A 13,316-nucleotide genomic window follows, 5' to 3' on the forward strand; every position below is an offset into this window, starting at 1 on the left:
CCCCTAACTCCAGACAGTTGTTCACTGCTGGCTTAGGTGGTTCCTGGACTCAACCTCAGGAAAAAAAAAAGGTGTTACCATGGCCAGATATCCTGGACAGGGAAGACATGAGGACAGAGGGTGACAGCCAAGTTAACAGGGACAGACTAGGTCCCTCCTTGACTTTCCTTGTCTCTTTGAGAAAGAGCTCTTGTCTCCTGTTTGCTCCTAGCCTTCAGTATTGTCCTTTGTTGTGTTTTGTCTGCTCCCCCAGACATCGACGAGTGCCGCTTAAACAATGGGGGCTGTGACCACATCTGCCGCAACACAGTGGGCAGCTTCGAGTGCAGCTGCAAGAAGGGCTACAAGCTTCTCATCAACGAGAGGAGCTGCCAGGGTGAGCAGGCTCAGGGGACTCTCTGGAGAGGCTCTCGGTTGGGAGAGCTTCTGGGATGGCGGGGTGGAAACCACCCCGTGGACACAGGAACATGAAAAGGCAGTGTTAGCCACTGTCTGATTCTTCCAGATGTGGCCTGCTGCAGCTAGGTCATGACCCACAGGTTCTAGACGCAAACAGAAACTCCAGGCATGGTGCACAGAGGGAGTTGGCCCTGCTCAGTCGCAGATCTGGGGGCAGTCCAGGGTCTCTTTCAGTTCCCTGAAATCCGCCCCCTGAACATGGGGCAGACAGACTCAGGATCTCAAACCCTCGCTCTTCCAGACATAGACGAGTGCTCCTTTGATCGAACTTGTGACCACATGTGTGTCAACACACCAGGAAGCTTCCAGTGTCTCTGTCATCGTGGCTACCTGCTGTATGGTGTCACTCATTGTGGGGGTAAGCCAGCAAGCTCATACCCTCCTGCTTCCCAGCCACCTCGGTCCCTCACTTTTCCACCCCCCAAAACTCTTGATAATCCTGTGCTGGCTTGGGGTAATAAGAAATCCCTGGGAGCATGTGTGACGTCTGCATCCGACACCCCAAAGCCAGCTAGCAGACAGGCACCAGGGAGCAGCATCTGCCAGCAGGGTGATTATGTGAGGGTTTCCTGACCCCTAGGCTGGCCTTGAACACATTATGCAGCCAGAGGTGACCCTGAACTCCTGATCCTTCTGCCTTCACTTCCACCGTGCCCAGACTCTGCCTCCTAAATTCTACCCTCCCTCCCCATCACTATTCCCGGAGTCCCACCCTGATTCTCTAGCTCAGTGAGAGGGTAAGAGTGGAAGGCACCAAGATGCTGGTCAAGTTGGCACTGGTCAACTGTGTCTTTAACCGGGGATAGAGAGAATGGGAGGAGGTTTGCGCTCCCCGCAGGCCAGAGAGCCCTTTACTATCTCTGTGAATGTTTGCTGTGAGCGCGGCCACCTGAGAGATCTGGCAATGCACAGCAGGTTTCTAGAAGGCACCCCTCACCCTGTATCACTCAGTGCGGCTGGACACTTACCTAAGGTCCTCACTTGCGGCCCAACCCCTGGCTCCTACTTCTCCACACCACTGCCAGTCTGTTTCCCTGCTCCCCCCACAGATGTGGACGAATGCAGCGTTAACAAGGGAGGCTGCCGCTTTGGCTGCATCAACACCCCCGGCAGCTTTCAGTGTACCTGCCCAGCAGGCCAGGGCCGCCTTCACTGGAATGGGAAGGATTGCACAGGTGTGTGGCGCCCTCTGCTGGCAAGACCTGGAAATGGCTGGGGATCTGGTGGGAAGATGTGAGGGGCATAGCCGGTTGGATTAGGCACGCCATTCCTGATTCAGAAGTGTCCAGTCTCCTTGGGCATGTCTGTAGTTCTGCACATAGATAATCTTTTTCTCAATTAACTATCTGAGAAGGTGGACAAGGCACGTTCCATAGCCTCAGGCCCTGGTCCCCTTTCTAGAGCCAGTGACCTGTCAGAGCAGTCCTGGGGCTTCCAAAGCCATGCTCAGCTGCAGTCGGTCTGGCAAGAAGGACACTTGTGCCCTGACCTGCCCTTCCCGGGCCCGGTTTTTGCCAGGTATGTGGGGAGAGGAGGTTGGAGAGTTTGAGGGAGAAGCTGGCTGTCCAGCACTCCTCTGTCCCCTGGGATTCCTCTAACCATTGGAGGTTGGGGGGGTGGCGGTCGGGTCAGAACTGTGATAGACCCCTTTTCTCAGAGTCCGAGAATGGTTTCACCGTGAGCTGTGGTACCCCCAGCCTTAAAGCTGCTGCAGCCCGAGGCACCCACCCTGGAAACAGCACCATCTCAAACTACTGCCATGGTAAGCGCCTGCCCAGAGCTCCCAGAAGCCCTCCTCTCTGATGCCCCTGGCTTTTGTGGTCCTGCTCCCAGCTAAACTTGACTATAGCCCAGCTTTGAACCACCTCCAACAGCAGCCTCACCCCGCCCCGGCCCCCAGGCTGTGCTGAGCTTTCCTCACCCCTCCAGAGGCTGCAGCCCTATCTGTTAAGCAGCGGGCCTCCTTCAAGATCAAGGACGCGAAATGCCGTTTGCATCTGCGAAACAAAGGCAAAGTGGAGGAAGCCAGCAGAATCCCAGGGCCAGGTCTGGACCTCACTCCAATGGGTTCCACCAATCTCTCCCCGCCGCTCAGCCCCCATCTGGTCCTGTCCAGCGATTCACCTGTACCCTGACAGAAAAGGGGGACGCTGTTGGAGGCTAAGGCCTGAGCAGTCCTCATCATCCCCTTCCACTGGATAAACTAGACAAGGAGAGAGAGGGCCGCCGGGGCTCAATGGGGAAGTGAGAGCTAGGACAGAGAACTCCATCTTCAGTGGGAGCCCCCCAGTCTGAAGTTGACAAGGCCTCTGTTTCTAGGTGGTGCCACTTGCTCCGACTGCCAAGTCACCTTCATCCACCTTAAGTGCGACTCTTCTCGGAAAGGCAAGGGCCGACGGGCCCGGACTCCTGGCAAGGAGGTTACCCGGCTCACCCTGGAATTAGAGGCCGAGGTCAGAGCAGAAGAAACAACAGGTGGGCAGAGGACCAGAGAGGAGGGCACACAGCCTGGGTCCAAAAGGGGGGCACCTGTTCTTTCGGCCTGTGTCACGGCCAGCAGCAAGCTCCTAATTGCCCAGGGCATCCTGCTGCCATGGCTCCCTGCCTTCTGCACTGACCACTCTCTCTCCTCTTTCCGATTCCTCGACTGTCCGTTACCAGCTGGCTGTGGGCTGCCTTGCCTCCGGCAGAGGATGGAGCGAAGACTGAAAGGGTCCCTGAAGATGCTCAGAAAGTCCATCAACCAGGACCGATTCCTGCTGCGTCTGGCAGGCCTTGACTATGAGCTAGCCCACAAGCCAGGCCAGGTGGCTGGGGACCGAGCAGAGCTGGCAGAGGTCTGCAGGCCTGGGCAGCACCGGGCAGGCACCAAGTGTGGTAAGAGAGCTTTCTGGGAAGCCATGGGTGTGGGGAGTGGGAGAGCCCCAACTTGGCCCTGGCTCAGAGCAGAGCAGGACCCTTTGCCTCAGGTACAGTTCTTAAAACTGTGAGGCGGAGAAAACCCTCCTGACCACTGTCCTCCCTTCTCTGGTCCCAGGCTGAAATCTAGGACCCCAGGCAGGACCAGCAGCCTCCTGCACACAGATTTGACCTCCCCATCACTAAGCAGGATTCTGTTAGTTCCCTGACAGATTCTCCCCGTATCTGGAAGAGTGGGAAGGGGAGTCTTAGGCCTGGGTGGTGGGAGATGGGGGGTGGCTAGCGCGGCCGACTCTCCCTCAGTCAGCTGCCCGCAGGGAACGTATTACCACGGCCAGACGGAGCAGTGTGTGCCATGCCCAGCGGGCACCTTCCAGGAGAGGGAAGGGCAGCTCTCCTGCGACCTCTGCCCTGGGAGTGATGCCCATGGGCCTCTTGGAGCCACCAACGTCACCACGTGTGCAGGTGCCAGGGGAACAAATAACACAGATGGGGCTAGGGTGGGCACTGGGACGGCCATGGGCATGGGATTTTCCAAAGGGCAGGTCCAGGCTCCAGACCACTCTCCTAGTTGAGGTCCTGGTCATATGCTTCTGTTCCCTAAGACTGGGGTGACCCCATGGAGAGACTTAGGAACAACCCCATCAGAGTTGGGCCCTTGCTCCATTGCAGGTCAGTGCCCACCTGGCCAACATTCAGTAGATGGGTTCAAACCCTGCCAGCCATGCCCACGGGGCACCTATCAGCCTGAAGCAGGACGAACCCTGTGCTTCCCCTGTGGTGGAGGCCTCACTACCAAGCATGAGGGGGCAGTCTCCTTCCAGGACTGTGACGCCAAGGGTGAGTAGGTTACTTAACTCCACCAGGGGCCTCCCTGGCGGTTGAGGAACTGCCCTCCAACACTGTCCAGGTTCCCTGGGCAGCCCTGAGTATGTCATTCCACCATATTCCCGGATAAGTGAGGACGCCCCAGCTGCCTAACCAAACACAGAGTCCTGGTCTCAGAAGCCTTTTTGGGGCCGAGCCTGGGGATACAAAGTAACTAATAATCCCACTATTAGACTGCTTTGGAGATTGGGTGGACATCCCCCCTCTCCCCCAGTGAGCTCCTGTATCAGGCTGGCACTGCCCAGTGCCTGCAGGAGGAGGCCTGGTGCCGGAGCCAGCCACTCTGGAGAATCTCTTCCCTGGCCTTAAATTATGGCCTGGCTGGGAAAGGTAGGACCCTGGAAGAAACCTGGGGGTCTTTGGTCCCTGAGTCTCCATGACGAATGTGTCCTGCCCATCCACGGCCCAGATGCCCACTTCCCTACCACCCGTCTTAGCTCATGCCTTCTTCCCCCTGCAGTCCAGTGCTCTCCAGGCCACTACTACAACACCAGCACCCATCGCTGTATCCGCTGTGCCATGGGCTCCTACCAGCCACACTTCCGCCAGAACTTCTGCACCCGCTGCCCAGGAAATACAAGCACTGACTTTGATGGCTCTACCAGTGTGGCCCAGTGCAAGAGTACGTGGGAAGTGAAGAGAGATCTCGGAGCCATGGGCACAGGATAAGGGGTGGGGGCATAAACCAGTAGGAAGCCGGACTGGTGAATGGGTGGGCAGGCAGCAAAGAGGGTGAACTGGCATGGTGGCTACCTTATGCATCTGTCCTCTGCCTTCAAACTCTTCAGCTTGCTCACCGTGGGTCCCCACTGACTTTCTGTTGTTTTCTTGCTCTGTCTCCTGGGGTATGGCTGCAGATCGGCAGTGTGGGGGGGAGCTAGGTGAGTTCACTGGCTACATCGAGTCTCCCAACTACCCGGGCAACTACCCGGCGGGTGTTGAGTGCATCTGGAACATCAGCCCCCCACCCAAGCGCAAGATCCTCATCGTGGTCCCCGAGATCTTCCTGCCATCCGAGGATGAGTGTGGGGATGTTCTCGTCATGAGAAAGAACTGTGGGTGACTGCCGAGTGGGCTTGAGGAGGGGGAAGGGCAGTTGGAATTTGGTTGGGGTGGTGATGTTGGGAACCAATGGGAGCCAACGTGAGTGAGGCCTTGGGGCCAGAAGCTGGCGCAGAAGCTGATACAGGCTTGGTGGAGAGCTGCGGAGAGCTGGGAGCCAGTGCTGCCAAATGCATTGCATTGGTCTAACTCTAGTCTTTCTGCCATTGTGATTGTGTGAATGTCAACTTAGCTCACCACGTGACTGCAGTTTCAGGGGTGTAGAATGGAAGAGGGCATGTGCAGGCATGTGTTGGGGGGGAGCCTGTGTGCAGGCGTGTGTTAGGGGAAAGGAGCCGCTGTTGGAATGACTTGGGCCCTGCTTCCCAGCCCCACTACTTTCTGACCTGATGCTTGCCTTACCAGCCTCTCCATCCTCCATCACCACTTATGAGACCTGCCAGACCTATGAGCGGCCCATTGCCTTCACGGCCAGGTCCAGGAAACTCTGGATCAATTTCAAGACGAGTGAGGCCAACAGCGCTCGTGGCTTCCAGATTCCCTACGTAACCTACGATGGTGAGCAAGGCAGGAGGGCTGGAGGGGTGGACTGGGGTTGTGAGGGAGCAGGGGAGCAAAGAGTCCCCACCCTCAGCCCCCAACCCTGCTTGACTTTACAGAGGACTATGAGCAGCTGGTGGAAGACATAGTGCGGGATGGCCGGCTCTACGCATCTGAAAACCACCAGGAGATCCTGAAGGCAAGTGAATGTTCACTGCAGCAGCTAACATAAACGGGCACATGCGCCAGTGTGCAGGCAACATGCTGAGGACCAGCATGACGGGCTATTCCCTGGCTCTCTGGGGTGGGCGTTCTCTTCACTGCCACATCCAAGGGGAGCAAACCGAGGTCCAGAGAGCCAAAGGGTTTGCCCATAGTAGGCCTGTTCCAAGGTGAGAGAACCAAGGCCCAGAGCACCAAAGTGCTTGCCTGTAGTAGGCCTGGGCTCCGACCTAGGTCCTGGAACTGTAGTGTTGCCACGCGGTGTCACACTTTGGGGGAGGTTAGAGAGAAGGTGAGGAGAAGAAAGGTCCTCTAACTATGTCATCAAGAAATGCAGGGGAGCTGGGCGGTGGTGGCGCACGCCTGTAATCCCAGTACCTAGGAGGCAGAGGCAGGTGGATTTCTGAGTTTGAGGCCAGCCTGGTCTACAAGAGCGAGTTCCAGGACAGCCAAGGCTACACACAGAGAAACCCTATCTCAAAAAACCAATAAGTAAATAAATAAATGCCGGGAAGATAAAATGTAGAATGATTTTTTGTTTTGTTTTAGGGTCGTAATTATGTATATAGTCCAGGCTGGCCTTGAACTCCAGGTCCTCCTGCCTCTACCTCCTAAGTGCTGGGAGAGAGAAAGAGACGTGTCTAATATTGAGGAATGAATAACGTGCTGGGTCTGTGGAGTCACCAGTGGTGGTGGCATTCATCTTTAGTCCCAGCGCTCGGGAGCCATAGGCGGATGGGTCTTTGTGAGTTCGAGGCCATCCTGGTGTGTACATGGAGTTCTAGACCAGCCAAAGATACACAATAAGACCCTACTTCATATTTAATTATGGGTGTTTGTGTGGCTGTGTGCCTGTGCATGCTAGGAGGCTGGCCAGAGGTTTAGGATCCCCCTGGAGGTGGTGTTACAGGAAGCTGTGAGCCACCCTGAGTGGGTGCTGGGAACTAAACTTGGTCTTCTGCAAGAGCAGTATATGCTCTTAACCTCTGAGCCATCTCGCTAGGCCTGAGCCACTATTTCAAATGAAATGTAGCTGGCTGGGCTGGAGAGATGGCTCAGTGGTTAAGAGCATTGCCTGCTCTTCCAAAGGTCCTGAGTTCAATTCCCAGCAACCACATGGTGGCTCACAACCATCTGTAATGAGGTCTGGTGCCTTCTTCTGGCCTGCAGACATACACACAGGCAGAATATTGTATACATAATAAATAAATATTTAAAAAAAAAAAAAAGAAATGTAGCTGGCTGCGAGGGTGCACACGTATGGTTTGAACTAGTCGGAGCTGCAGTGGGAGACCAGCCTGGGCAACACAAACATCTCAAACAGCACATCCAATGCGCCACGCAACAGGATTATTTACAGTGCAGCGCAGCTGCAGCAGGTCCAGTGGCGCAAGCCGTTGATCCCAGCGCTTGGGAGGCAGAGGCAGGCGGATCTCTGTAAGCTGTGGGTCAGCCTGGTCGACACAGTGAGTTTCAGGCCAGCCCTAGTCACGCAGTGAGGCTTTGTCTCAAAACAAAAGGACAGCGTAGCACAGCTGTCCTCACTAAAGCGGCGCGGAGAGGCTGAAAGTCCCTCTTGTTTTAGAACTCCGTGGTACAGTCTAGAAGCCAGGAGATACAGGGTGGGTTTTGTTGGCATGAGTGTTGTATGTTGGGGGTGTGTGCATGTGGGGGTCAGAAGACAATTTAGAGGAGTGGTTCTCCTACCGTGTGGGTCTTGGGAATTGAGCTGAGGTTGTCGGTGCCTTTTCCTGAAGCAGTGAGTGTCTGGTGTCTGGTGAGAGGGCAGGAAACGCCTCAAGGAAAGGGCTTGTAAAGAGCTGAGGGTGACTGAGGAGCATCCCATGCTCGTGAGGATGGCAGTGGTGGCTGTCTTTGGGGACCATAGGACCCCTGTGGTTCCACAGGGTGAGAAAGAGCAGAAGAGGAGGAGACAGAAAGGACACACAGTTAGCATGCCACACGAGGGACCTGACTCTCACTGGGAGAGTGATCTGTGTGGAGAAATGTTTGTCAGGCCCGAAGCCCTGGGTCAGCCCGCACCACAGTTTCTGTTGCCTGCCGTCATTATAAGAATAAACTTCCACCAGACAGCATGGTGCCTGCCTGTAGACCTGGCTGCTGGAGCAGCTCAAGTGTGAGCTCATTTGAACCCAGGAGTTTAAGATTACCCTACACAAGATAGCAGGGCTTCATCTCGGGAAAGAAAATCCAGAAAACAGAAACCCAAAATGTGTTTCAAACATGAAGCAAACTAAATAGACACCCTTATGAGGCTCTGTGGTAGGCCAAGGACAGAAACGTGAAGATCGGGTCCATGACTCACGCCTCTAATCCCAGCTATTCAAAAGGCTGAGGCAGGAGGATGGCATGTTGTAGGTCATTTGGGGCTACAAAGTGAGTTTAAGGCCAGGCTGAGCAACTTAGTGAGACCCTGTCTGAAAAAGTGAGACCTGGGGCTATCGCTCAATAACAGAATGTGCACCTAGGGGCTATAGCTCAATAACAGAATGTGCACCTAGGGGCTATCGCTCAATAACAGAATGTGCACCTAGGGGCTATAGCTCAATAACAGAATGCGCACCTAGGGGCTATAGCTCAATAACAGAATGTGCACCTAGGGGCTATCGCTCAATAACAGAATGTGCACCTAGGGGCTATCGCTCAATAACAGAATGCGCACCTAGGGGCTGGAGAGTTGGCAGAGGACCCGGGTTCAGTTCCCAGCATCCACACAATGCCTATAACCATCCATAACTCTAGTTCCAGGGAATCCAACCCCCTCTTCTGCCCTCCTCTAGCACCAGGCATGCATGTAGGGCACATACACATACACAGGTGAAATACACACAAGCCAATCTAGAAGAAGAAAAAAGGATAGTTGCCTAGTATATGTGAGGGTCTAGGTTCAACCCTCAGTATCGTATAAGACAAAAGAAATAGCTCAGCTATTGAAATAGTCCGAGGGAGATGGACAGTGGTGGCGCACACCTTTAATCCCAGTGGCAGAGGCAGACGGATCTCTGAGTTCAAGGCCAGCCTGGTCTACAAGAGCTAGTTCTAGGACAGGCTCCAAAGCTACAGAGAAACCCTGTCTCGAAAACAAAAATTAGTTCAAGGGAGAAACTCGGGTGGCTTGGCTCAGAGTGGTGGCCATGGGGATGGCGTGGACTGGTCAGACCCCTGGTGTGCTCTGGAGGCAGAGTCAACAGTGCCGTAGCTCTGAGCAGGTGGGCTCACAGATAGCTCTGCAGACCAGGGCCTGAGGAGCAGCGGACTAGAGCTGCCACTAACTTTGCTATGGAGCAGATGGTAGGAAGAGCCCAGGGGTCCCCCCCCCCCCGCACACGCTCAGTGTGCAATGCCGTTAAACATGAAGATGGGCTGTGAGGTATGTCACTAAGCCTGACAACTGCCACCTGCTGTCTTCTGCAGGACAAGAAGCTGATCAAGGCCTTCTTTGAGGTCCTGGCCCACCCCCAAAACTACTTCAAGTACACGGAGAAACACAAGGAGATGCTGCCGAAGTCCTTCATCAAGCTGCTGCGGTCTAAGGTCTCCAGCTTCCTGAGGCCTTACAAATAGTGCTTGGGGGCCCGGAGCCCCAGGTCTCAGAGCTCCGACTCCCTGCCCTCAGAGCTGGTCCCCCAACTCAGACAAGAAACTGGCCTCTCCTTTGGGAGGAGAAACATCTCTACACCAGGCACTATCCCCTCTGTCTTCCTAGTTATCTTGCCCCCGCCCCCCTACACTTTTTTCTTACGTTTCCTGGAAAAGCTATTCAGTGCTGTCCCTGTCCCCCCAGAGGTGAAGGAACAGAACCCCCTCTCCTCTGGCCAGCTCACCAGCTCACATCCCTGGCACCCCCGTCAGTCTGGAAGGGTGTTGGAGGCCTGGAATAGGATCTGGCCTGCTAGGAAGTGGAGGGTGGGGTGGGTAAGAAAGGCTTCTGCCATTATAGGGTTGTGCCTTTACTAGCCAGGAGCCAAAATGTCCCCCGCTGTGCTCCCCAGAATAACTTTACAGCCCAGAGCCCTGCCAGAGAAGCTCTGACCAACTTTATCCCAACCCAGGCTGCTAGGCACAGTCTGAGCCCTGGGTGCCCGCACAGCTGGCACTCTTATCTGTACAGCTTTTCCTGTCTGCCTGGGGCTGACTCCCTAGGGTCTACAGGTGGTCCATACACTGGGCTGGCGAACCCTGGCTGAGCAGGGAGAGCAACAGGTATCATTTTGTATGCCAGAGCACAACTGGGGCTCCCGGAGACAATGCTCTCAGATAGCTCTGGGACAGAAAGCAGGTTTTTTAAACATTGCCTAAAACAGAAAAGGAAATGTATTCCCTAAAGGACTGGGCTGCAGAGCAAGTGGAAGCCAGCCTCAGACACTAACCCTTTTCTTGCCAGCCCTCACTGGCCCACTGTGCCCTCACCTGCCTAAGTGCTCCCCGGGGAAGGCTTACTCCCCTTGCTAAGTGCTGTCCTTAAAGAATCCTGGCCATTGACCCCCACCAGCCTAGAACTTGCTCCACTGTTGTTTTGCCCTTGGAGCCCCAGGTGGCTGGTGGGCTCCACCAAAGAGGACCCCACTCTGCAGCCAGCCTGGAGCTGCCTACCTCTGCCCTCGGGCTGTGGGCAGCAAGAAGAATGTGTGCCCTTGGCAAGCCACCTGCCCATCCTGTCCACATCTGAGAAGTGCAATCATTGAGTCTTTCTATGTCTTCTAGAGGGAGGGGTTTTGTTTTTTGTTTGTTTCTTTTTCCTCTCAGAATAACCCTATTTATAGCTGCCCAGGAGAGAAGAGTGTGTTGGGAATGGAAGCATATCAGTTTGGCTCTCATGAGCCTTGAGCACTGGAGCATCTCTGCCTGAGGCTGCCCAGAACTTCGGGGCCCTCAGCTGTGCAGAGCCAGGGCAATCCCTTGGAGGTGCCGAAAGTGGAGGAGAGTAATTCTGGTAACTTGGTGAAGCAGAAAGAAAAGGGGCTGTTGACTAAGCTGACCCTGCCGTCCTTGTGCGACTCTGTGGCTCATGGTTATAGATGTAGATGGAACTGGTAGGGGATCCTCTGCCCTTTCACGGCCTTCATGTTTCCCCTGGCATGCACATGGAAGAGCTTCAGGACAAACTCTGAGCATGGGCCAGAGAAGGCGGAGCAGCCTCGGATAGGACAGTTCTCCATGTATGAAGCTGCTGCAGGGGCAAGAACCAGATGTGTGCTGACACTGGCCACCTGCCTCTTAAGAGTTGACGTCCAGCCGGTTTCAACTACTGTCTTTCAAAAGGAAGAAGAATAAGTCCAAGCCCAGGCCCTGCACATGCTCCACCTTTAACCCAACTGTTGCTGTAAAGTCTCTAGTTTGCTCCTTCTAGGGCCCCCAGGGCTGTAGTCCTAGACAGTCACTAGCCACCAACTAACTCCTCAGGTCCAGCTCTAGGTGACTGCCAAGAGATTCAACGATTCCACACTAAATAATCTGACCCCCAGCCACACCAACCAAACAGTCAATGGCAATCAAAGCCAGTTTCCTGGATGTCAGTTAGCTAACACCTTGGGGTGGGGTAGGGGTCTGCCGTCTGTCTGTCTGGGTCAGAGAGCTATTGTAAAGCTGCCAGATGGCTTCATACAAGGGTGAGTGGGCATTTGGTGGCAGTGTCTGCTTCCTCAGAAGTGCCACAGAATGGCTGGAATCAACTTTGACCATCCTACTAGAAGCCAGGGTAACTTGTGAGTCCTCTCTCCCTGCCATTGTGCCCAGCTCCTGAAAAGCCACACAGTGATGCCTCCCAAAGTCTGCCATTAGGATATGGTTCTCCTTGCTCCCTTTCCTGTCATACCATGCACGTGTCTACTTCCTCTGATCATTTATTGAATGGCTGGTGGGACAGCTTGTGAGTTCTATGGTACTCACCATAGAGAGAAGAGGCCACTAGACCTAGCTGACATCAAGATAGACGGAGGAAATCGAGCGAGGACTGGCTACTACAACCAAGTCAGCGGTGAGTCCAGGCAGAGCTGCTGAACTTTCAGAGGAAACTGGCCCTGGGGCACCTAGCCTGGGGGCTCTGGTCGATGGGACCAGGATAACAACTCAGGGACTTTCTAGGACTGCACAGGTTAGGTGAGGTCTCTAGGAGGAAGTGGGGGGATGGGAAGATGGTGTGAACAGAGCCTTCATGAACTGACCCAGGAGCTTCTCAGCTGCGGTGCCCACAGGCTACATAACCATGGCACCACATTCATCTTAGCACAGACCTGCCCTGATCTGAGTTCCAACGTGGGACGTGGTTTCCATGAGGGCTCCAAGCACCAAGTGACACGTCTCAAGAAGGTGCTTAGGTCCTCAGCAGCACAGTGGTACCCTTAGCCCTCGGCCTCTGTACTGTCAGGCCAGCCAGTCCCTAACCCGGAGGTAATTCTCAGAATTAGGGGAAAACTGTCCAGAGCCTGGACTTCCGCTGCCCACTCTAAGCCTTTAGGAATGCCCAGAGGATTGCCACCAAGCTACCCATATACTTCCACTTCCCCGAATGTGGAGGCAGAGAAGACTGATTTGTTGCTTTGAGTTCAGGGGTACGGTTTCGCTTTTGGCTCTTACGATTCTTTGTGAATCCGAGAAGCATTCTCCAGATGCATGTAGGGGAGACTCCAATGGGCTAGGACATTGTAGCTCAATATGTCAGAAAAGGTTAGGGAGCGTTCGAGGATTGGTATTTGCTGCTGCGCCTCCAAACGACAGTCTCAAGACGGGAGTGGAGGCGAAGCGTGACTGACTCCAAGCAGAAGATTTAGCAGGCCTGGTTTCTTCCTCAAGCCCAGGAAAAGTGGAAGCAGACACCACCTTTACAGTGGACCCGTCTCCGGGGTAGAACAGCCATCACTCGGACTAGGAATCCTTCAAGAATTAGAAGGAGCAGAAACGCTGGTTCACGCTGGCAGCTCACCAGCGCAGAACAAATGGCAGGCCTTTGGACAAGCTACAAATTTTGGTCTTGGTGAGTTGACGTTTCAGAGAATAATTATCACGTGGAAGGCTTTTTTTTTTTTTTTTTTTTTTGCGCAGAAGAGACCCTCAAAATACTGTATTTATACCTGCCTTCCGCTGTGCGCTACAGCAAGCATCTCACGGTCAATGACAACAGCAAACCATGTGGTTCATAGAGTATTTTGCACTTGGGGAAATTATGTATCTGAACTTGTAAAAAAGGAATGTTTGGATTTTGTATT

The 13,316-nt window shown here is 54.3% G+C and overlaps 1 protein-coding gene across 2 annotated transcripts in view; it reads left to right on the plus strand.

Moving 5' to 3' along the window:
- The window catches only part of Scube3 (signal peptide, CUB domain and EGF like domain containing 3), a 33,832-nt gene extending 20,516 nt beyond the window's left edge, over nucleotides 1–13,316 (plus strand). For both annotated transcript variants that reach the window (XM_041634289.1, XM_041634290.1), the window contains exons 8-22: nucleotides 254–376; nucleotides 701–817; nucleotides 1,509–1,634; nucleotides 1,861–1,977; nucleotides 2,117–2,221; nucleotides 2,389–2,505; nucleotides 2,779–2,934; nucleotides 3,121–3,336; nucleotides 3,682–3,843; nucleotides 4,051–4,218; nucleotides 4,727–4,888; nucleotides 5,124–5,321; nucleotides 5,734–5,886; nucleotides 5,988–6,067; nucleotides 9,526–13,316. In XM_041634289.1, the coding sequence (XP_041490223.1) occupies nucleotides 254–376; nucleotides 701–817; nucleotides 1,509–1,634; nucleotides 1,861–1,977; nucleotides 2,117–2,221; nucleotides 2,389–2,505; nucleotides 2,779–2,934; nucleotides 3,121–3,336; nucleotides 3,682–3,843; nucleotides 4,051–4,218; nucleotides 4,727–4,888; nucleotides 5,124–5,321; nucleotides 5,734–5,886; nucleotides 5,988–6,067; nucleotides 9,526–9,675 (2,150 nt within the window). In that variant the 3' untranslated portion in view covers nucleotides 9,676–13,316. The remainder of the gene's footprint in view (nucleotides 1–253; nucleotides 377–700; nucleotides 818–1,508; nucleotides 1,635–1,860; nucleotides 1,978–2,116; nucleotides 2,222–2,388; nucleotides 2,506–2,778; nucleotides 2,935–3,120; nucleotides 3,337–3,681; nucleotides 3,844–4,050; nucleotides 4,219–4,726; nucleotides 4,889–5,123; nucleotides 5,322–5,733; nucleotides 5,887–5,987; nucleotides 6,068–9,525) is intronic.

Source organism: Microtus oregoni, unplaced genomic scaffold (assembly GCF_018167655.1).
Source record: "Microtus oregoni isolate MIOR12 unplaced genomic scaffold, Mior012 000046F_ref0000063, whole genome shotgun sequence".
NCBI lineage: Eukaryota > Metazoa > Chordata > Mammalia > Rodentia > Cricetidae > Microtus > Microtus oregoni.